General features: G+C 48.5%; 1 protein-coding gene across 1 annotated transcript; it reads right to left on the bottom strand.

The window, feature by feature from the left end:
* Nucleotides 1–1,082: 1,082 nt before the first annotated feature.
* LOC135817228 (glutamine synthetase-like) lies at nt 1,083–7,268 on the bottom strand. Its single transcript, XM_065330355.1, has 3 exons — nt 6,497–7,268; nt 6,075–6,241; nt 1,083–2,087 (listed from the first exon to the last, which is right to left on the bottom strand). The coding sequence occupies exons 1-3, from the start codon at nt 7,088–7,090 to the stop codon at nt 1,763–1,765; spliced, it is 1,086 nt and encodes a 361-aa protein (XP_065186427.1). The 5' UTR covers nt 7,091–7,268; the 3' UTR covers nt 1,083–1,762.
* Between the last annotated feature and the right edge of the window lie 1,030 nt (nt 7,269–8,298).

Below are 8,298 nucleotides of genomic sequence, written 5' to 3'. Positions count from 1 at the left end.
ACACAAAAAAACGTGACAGGCTTTGCAGAGACTGCGAAAACTTACCGTAAAAAGTTAGTGCTAGATAGACCCACATCATGTGCTACAATAGTAGTGTAGGGATGATTATCAGAGGCCTCAGCCTCAGCCCTCGAGCCCAATGCAATGATTATGTATACTTAGTTTGCAGAGGTCCTGTGTGATATTAGCTTCAACATGTTCAAGGCTATCTGCAATGGCTGAGGTCATTGGCCGTCCGTAAATATCGAACTTTTTTCACCAAACGAATTATTTTAGTTTAGACCCAACCCCTCCCTCCCTCCCCCTCAGAACGTAAAAATTGTTGACATATACATGCATATACAACAAAAGTCGCAAGTGTGTCACTGCTCCTATGGCCATTTACATGTATCGAAGTTTTCTGAAACGAAATTGCCTCAACCCCCTCCCACCCCATAACGAAATTATTTCGTTTCGTGAAAAAAGTTCGATAATTATGGACGACCCCTAAGTCATAATAATATTGAACGGAATGTACGAGCACAGTCATGTAGATCTACATGACTGTAAGTCTTTGCACTGGTAGTGGCAGGAAGTACTAGTCCTCGGTAGTATCAGAGACACCTCAAATGGTTCTTTACAATCTGTATCACAATTAGTGGGTTCAGCAAAAAAAGGATATATCAGAGACACCGTACGAACCACCCGCATAACATCTCCTTTGCAGAGTAGCATGCAGCAGCAGCAGCACCAACACAGCATACACATCCCGCAACGCACCGCCATTCCTCAAGAGCACACGTGCAACATGTTGACAGCGTTTCCGTTTGTGTGTGTATACGGTTCCCTTTTATCATTATGTGGATCAAGAAAACAGCTGCAGAAACGTGCACAACTTGGCACGACGCAGCAAGGAAAGATGTGATCAGCAAAGCTACAGAAATGGAAATTCCTCGTCGATGCTGTGTTAACTCCTTAAAGCGGAAAAGCAGCAGATTCAGAGTCCGTGGTCCTTGTTATATGACCACCCAGTGCCTTTGACATGTAACAAAGCAGACGCCCGACCCCCGCTGCCTAAAATAAATACTGGACAAGAGAAGGGAGAAAGAAAGGAAGGAAGACGTGTCCACCTCAAGACAAAGTAGCGCAGTGCCAGCTTAGTGGAAGCGAAGAGCGAAAGGAGAACTGAAAAAGAGAAGAAAAGTTTTCGATCACATCCAGTGATTTGAACAAGGGCCAGCAAACTGCATGCCCTGTATTATGTAGAAAGCAGAATGCACCAAGCTGTTGGATGGAATACATGAGAAATGAAGAGGCCGTTAATATGCCAAGAGCACGCTGTGCTTTCATGGGTCTATGCAACGCTACCTAGACTATCGGCAGGTGAATGCGGAAAGAAAGAAGATCACTGGCATGAGAGAACAGACTAGTGCAAGCAGTAACAACATAACTGGTGCTCGGTGCAACTTGATGGAGCAGACCAGCTTCAGGCTGGACCTGAACACCACCACTACCAACCAACAATCGAGTGAGTTACGCGAGTGTGATACGCGAGTATGATAAACTACAAACGGTGTTCTCTACTGCACGAACAAAACAAAGTTGAAGTCGCAGGCTTTATACGAAAAACAAGCCTGCGAACACATCCAACTTGATGTACACAGAATACGCAAAGCTTCAAGGGTTCCTCCGTAGAAGAAGAGGAAGCACCTTGCACAAGACGACCAACGTTATCATCAGCACACTTTATCCACGCCGCAAGTAAGCCGTAGGCTTCGCCGGTCTACTGCTCGTCAAGGATGGTGGTGCGCACCATTGCCTCAGTGACTTGGTACGGGTCGCAGTTACTGGACGGACGTCGGTCCTCCAGGTAGCCACACTTATCCGCGGCTATGTGACGTGGAATACGGATACTCGCGCCACGATGGGCAACGCCGGACGAGAAGGTGTGGATATCCGACGTCTCGTGGCGGCCTGTCAGTCGTCGCTCGTTGTCCTTCCCTCCGCGCGGGTCGTACATGGAGATGTGATACGGGTGACGCTTTCTCAGCTTCTCAATGGCACTCTCTATGTGATTGATGCCGCCGGCTTCACGCATCTCCGCCGTGCTGTGTATGCGTGCACGTGAAGCAACAAACACACACACACACACACACACGCACACAAGTACACCATGCCAAGGCACACAGATTGCACCACAAAGACACACGCACAGACAGGTACACCACACACGTACAGCGCAAAAGGCACACAGAAGTACACATGATCACAAAGGCCAACACTCCCCACTGACCCAGTGTAGTAGACGGACTTTCCCCTACACAAATCACTATGTATTACTATGTATTGCACTATGCATTGCTGACACCATCAGATCCCTTGCTTTCATTCGCTAGCTAGCGCTCGGAGCTGTAACTGGCAATCTCGTACCATATATAGATCCGTGTGTCAGTTGCCCAGCTCAGTTGTTGCAGAGTCTTTTGCCTCCGTTGTTTCTGTCGTCTTCCCTTCACTTATTGAGTCTTTCAATATACTATAAGTAATTCTGTGCCACCTACGTTTGTCTTTTCGTGCAATATTGTTCCCTGAGAATACTACCTGTGTTTTGCCGGAGAGACTGAACCAGTTTTGCCTTGTCACTCGGTCGCGTACTACATTTGGTGGCAGCGGTGTTAGCTCTGCGTTCGTCAGTCGCAGTATTCCGGACCACGCCTCGTTATTTCGCCGTGCAGTGAACGTTGCCGTTGCCGTTCTCGTCTCAACTCAAGCTGAGTAACTTTGTTCCGTGCCAATTTACGATTTTAATATTTACATTTTTGTAGTGCTAGTATTTTCTAGGCTTACTTTGTTGGATCTATTCGTAGTCTTGTCCCCTAAGTAAGCTAGCTCTTCGTTGCCAGTTTTTCTTGCACTGCTCGCCGTACTTGAACTGTTGCTATAGCGTAGGCTTAGTCCTCAAACGCGTCCCGTGTTGCTTGCGAAGTCCTATAGGCCTACTTGTTTGTTTGTTATCCTTATATACACGACACCGAAAATGGCACAGAATCCTCAAGCTGCTGCTGCCGCTGCCGCTGCTGCTCCCGCTGCACCAGCTCTGGCTCCGGGTCAGGTTCCGGCTCCTCGACAGGCACCACTTGCTCGGCCGGTAGTTGTACCGCCGACGTTTGGGGGTGCCAGCCAAGACGATTGGCACTGCTTCATCGCCAGGTTCGCCGCAGCGTGCGTGGTAAATGGGTACCGGGATGCGGAAAGGCTGCAGTTTTTACCTTGTTGTTTCAAGGAGAGTGCTTTTACAACTTACCAGACCATTCTGGCGGCGCACCCGCAGTATACGTATGTAGAAATGTGCACCGAATTAGGGCTACGGTTCGAACCGCCACAGCAAAGTCGCCTCCTTGAGGCCGAGTTTCGAGCTCGCCTGAAACGATCAACTGAGTCCCAGGCCGAGTTCGCCGCAGCTCTTCAGCGCCTTGCGGCACGCGCCTTTCCAGGTCAACAGGGTCCGCTGTTAGATCGCCTGACGCTCAATCAATTTATTGACGGCCAGGTCAATAGTGACCTGCGCCTGCACATCAGGACATCCAGCCCTGCAGCCCTCGATGCCGCCGTTCGACGGGCGTACAAAGTTGCAGCGATCTTAGAGGTCGAGAATCGCCGCAGTCTTCCGGTTCCTACACCAGCCTGCGCTGCCCTGACCGCCTCTATGCCTCAGGCACACTCCGTAGGTCCACTCGCGGATCCGACTCCAACGTCCAGTGCCACCGTGGCCCTCGCGTACTACACCCAGCAACACTTGGCAGTGGCTGTTAACCAGGACGAAGTCTCACGCCGTGGTGATCCTGACAGCACTGGAAGTTTAGTGCTAGTGAACACGTGTCCTTAGCTGCATATTCCATGTACATGATGATATTCCATGTACATGATGATCCAGATGCAGTGTTATCTTCTTTTAATATTGCCCCCCCCCCCCATCCCCATCCCCCTCCCCTCCCATACAGTGGACAGCTGCTCATCACGTGGATAACTACCCCCCCCCCTCCCTCCATACTCAAGTACTTCCTCCGCGTCATCGAAACTGTCGCAGTTTGACTATCGATATAAAACGGGGTATTTTCTCACCAGCAGTCATACCACGGGTTAGGAATCGGACTTAGGCGATAGCCATCAGTATAGGGTGACGGCAAAGTTCTATTTTCTGTTATTAGAAGCTGAAATTTTTGAACTACAAGTACACTTTTTGTAGACACAATTGCTTAGCTGATGTCGCTGTGACGGTACTTTCAACTAGCTGAGATCAGTCAGGCGTTACCGTCTGCACATTTCTCATGTTTATAGCCATTCGCTCAAACGCTCATCACTGGTTTACCCGAGATGGGGTGAGAATGACATCGTGGAACAAGCGGCAGCGCTTGGAGAAACATTGAGGGGCCTGCAAACTTGCATGCATGCAAGAGCGATACAATTTATCACTCTTATGCAAGTTTTTTTGCTGAGACACCTTGTACCTGGAAGAGCCGCATCCGTGCAGTGCTAACGTTAGTGATGCACGCACAGGTACCGTACCAGTGATGCTGAAAAAGAGGGCGCGGTCGATGATAGTACACTTACCTGCATGAGCTGTGACCACACAGCAAAAGTGAATGGGCATGTCACGGCTAAAAAAAGTTCATTTTAGCATCGAGGTGATTTCGCAGCCAGCGTAATCAACCGACCTCGCAACGATCGTGTATTCTTTGCCAACGTACTCGTACTGAGTTGGCGGTGAAGTTGAAATCATCCACGTAGCATAGCAGCTCCTGTCCTGTGGAGAAATTCAAAGCGTTTGAGATGAGGCACGACCAATTATTTACAACCTTCCTGGAAAATTTGCGGAACGATTATTGTTTCGTTTATTGACATCAACGGCGACGAGGCATTCATCTCCGCGTGCAACTCTCAGTCCAACTGTCTTGAAACGTTACTCTAGACTTCAGGCTATCATCTTGTGTCATGATTGTCGTATGGTGTAGCTTATGTTACTGTCAGTAACCAGTGACAATTCACTAGTCAAACTGCGACAATTTCGAAGTACAATAATTTGATGATGCCATCTTCATTCCGTCCGCCCATTCATACTAGCAATAAGTGCAACGCTGGATTACTACAATATGTAAGAAAAAGAAAATGTGACCATCAACCATCCTGCTCTCCCCCCCCCCCCCCGACTTCAAGAGTCCACTAGAAGTCTCCATTTGCAGGACATACCACGGACCGGCAAAGGTCGACATGCCTAACACTTCGTACTGTGTCTGCACACAAAAGAACACTCACTTTCGCACAAGAACTTGCCTACCCCAGGATAAAAAAACGTACAATGTCTGTGTCCTCCGTAATCTCTTTATGTCAACTAAGAACGTGACAAGCGGATGGCTAAAGGAAATCTGTCCAGGAGGCAACGCATACTCTGTCATGGCAGCCTCGTGATTTGTCAGATGCCATTGCCTTCAAGTTCACACTTTGAGGCTGCACGTGGATTTGGGAGCCAAGGAGAAGCATGGTGGATGCCTACACAATGACGTTCTCTTTGTTCTATGACCTCTGGTGAACAGCACAGCTGTCATGGGCTAGGTGTGCAGAGCATTACACAGGATTCCTGACGCACGATGCTTGCACATGCCAGTGCAGCAGCAGCTCATCTGCCGGCCAGAACACACGTACATGACTTATTGTACTCTCACACTAGAGTGTTCAAAAAGACACATGTGCGTAAGTACCTCGACACCAAAGCAGATCTGAACTATTTCTTTGTCCACAGAACTGCTCAACACAATCCGTCTCTTTGCAAGTTTGTCCCTCTAAGTCTAACAATCGCAACTAACTTGATTTTTCACAACTCCCCAGCAACAAGGCCATGCCCTGCTGCAGGTCGAATAAATATTGCGCACCTGTATCATACATGACCGTCCGACATCTACTTCCTGCACTGACGGTTTAGCACGCTCTGCGCTAGCCCATTCAAAAGTGCAAGACCGATACAGGCAACACGTGGTCGACGGGAAATGGGTCAAAGAAAATAATTCCAGCTCCGGACAACGTGGACTGCACCAGTCACTCACCTGTAGTTGCAATGAGCACCAGCGCCATTCCAATCTCCGCTCATCGGCTTCGGGTCCAGACTGACGACGACATTGAACTCTTCAGCTACTCGATACAGAAGGAAACGGGCCATCCATAAGTGGTCGCCCATATCTATTCCTTCTGAGGGTCCGACCTGGAACTCCCACTGTGCAACAAGAGCACACAAACCTTGTGTTTACTACGAATCATGAATCCATTATACTACTTTACTAGTAGCCATTCATAGACATAGGCGAGGGTGATTTCAACATGAGAAAACACGGGAGAATACAACTACATGTATAACGTTATACCTCAGAACCATGCATGTCCGGAAAGAGCAAAGGAAACAAATAATTTTTTTCCCAAATCGAACAGGACAAGCGGAACAAGCCGAGGCAACGGCGCGGGCAGTACTTACCTGGGCAGGCATTACTTCTGCGTTGGTTCCAGCAATCTTTACGCCAGCGTAGAGACATGCACGGTAGTGGGCCTCGACCACTTCTCTTCCGAAAGTCCGCGCCGCACCGACACCACAGTAATAGGGACCTTGTGGACCAGGGAATCCACCCTTTGGCCATCCCAAGACGGAGCCATCAGTGTCAAATAAAGTATACTCCTGTTCGATACCAAACCATGGGTGAGCGTCTCTAACTTTCGGCTTAGTCATAGCATCTAGGCATGCCACGCGATGGTTAGTTGCATTGGGAGTCATATCAAAGTTGTACGTATCGCAGAGCAATAATTTGTTATTGCCGCCACGGAACGGATCCCGGAATAACGCAGCGGGTCTGAGATAAACATCGCTATTACGGCCTTCGCTCTGACCTGTTGAGGAGCCATCGAACGTCCATTCGGGGCAATCTGACGGCTTCTCTGGTTCTTTTTCGAGCGTTCTGGTCTTGCAGCGCATCGTTTCATCGCTACCGTCTATCCATACGTACATAACCTGCACTCGACCGCCCTGATCGAGGGTAAGGAAGCGATCCATGTTCACGCTACGTAGGTGAGCCATTTTGATGGAACACCAGGCGATAAGTTACGGAAACAGCCCAAGAGAGAGAACAAATTCAACCAAGCCTGTCCCTGCTGAAGGCAAAATGCAACAAAGGTACAAAATCTTCGAACAGAGTTTATTGTACTTCAACTCTGCAAAAACAAACACTGACTCTGATCTGTGATTGTGAAACTGTGTATGTGACTGTGAGGCAACATCATGATCATAAAGACATGATCGATCACACACACACACATACACACACACGTCCGTAGACCATGGCACTATTGCCAATAGTATTGGTAGACACACGCACACACACACAATCGCACAGTCACAAAAATCTCACAGGCACCGACCGGCACGACTACACTGTACTACACTGTACTACACTGTACTAACGCGCGCGCGCACGATCGGTCGATCGGCGATCACGCACCGCGTACCGCCAGTACACGTACAACACCACGCACATACATCATGTACATGTACGTGTGTGTGTGTGTGTGTGTGTTTATGACTTGTGTGTACGTACGTGTGTCCATGCGTCTCGCGCAAATGGCGGGAAATAGACTCACAGAAATGAAATCATGGAAATGTAGCCACGTGCGCTATGGCTAGTATGGCTAGTATGACTATGGGTGCGTACTTACTACTGTAGTACTGCGCATGCACGGCGTACCGCGCGTGGGCGCAGCCAACGCAAAATCGCTGGCCTGGCTGTAGTCATGGTACTGGATAGTGCTAGCAGTACAGTGCTGGCAACTGAAATCCGACTCCGGAGTACTAAAGAACTGAAAAATGTTTGTGGTGAATCTATGCTACTTTGCTAGCTGTACTGTCTTGTCTCTTGATGATACAATCAGTCATGATGTATCATGTTTTCTTTAGCTAGATCCTCGCCTCTGGCTCTGACTCTGGACTGGAGAGTGGAGTCACCATGGTCACTACTGACACTACTACTAGAACATGTCAGTACAGCACATCACTACATGTACAAGTAGTAGTAGTAGCTCTCCTGATAACCCAAGCCAAAGAAGGGCAAACATTTGGAGACAGTGTAAGACCACGTACCAGGTACCTGGTGGATGACTTTTAAAATTTAAAAACAATTAAAAAAATTCAATATTGAAGAAAGACTGCAGCATGGTACCAGACATCCGCAAGTATCCCTAGGTTCTAGTAGTAGTACATTACTACATGCACATGCATAGCCGATGTACGCG

This window comes from Sycon ciliatum, chromosome 5, assembly GCF_964019385.1.
Source record: "Sycon ciliatum chromosome 5, ocSycCili1.1, whole genome shotgun sequence".
Classification (NCBI taxonomy): domain Eukaryota; kingdom Metazoa; phylum Porifera; class Calcarea; order Leucosolenida; family Sycettidae; genus Sycon; species Sycon ciliatum.
The sequence above is the reverse complement of the archived record's forward strand: the minus strand, read 5'-3'. Positions and strand labels throughout refer to the sequence as shown.

Coding starts and splice junctions, on each gene's coding strand:
- LOC135817228 (XM_065330355.1), bottom strand. CDS start 7,090: ATGGCTCACCTACGTAGCGTGAACATGGATCGCTTCCTTACCCTCGAT. Junction 6,242..6,496: donor CAGAAGTAATGCCTGCCCAG/GTAAGTACTGCC, acceptor CTTGTTGCACAG/TGGGAGTTCCAGGTCGGACC. Junction 2,088..6,074: donor GGTGCTCATTGCAACTACAG/GTGAGTGACTGG, acceptor ACGCATACACAG/CACGGCGGAGATGCGTGAAG.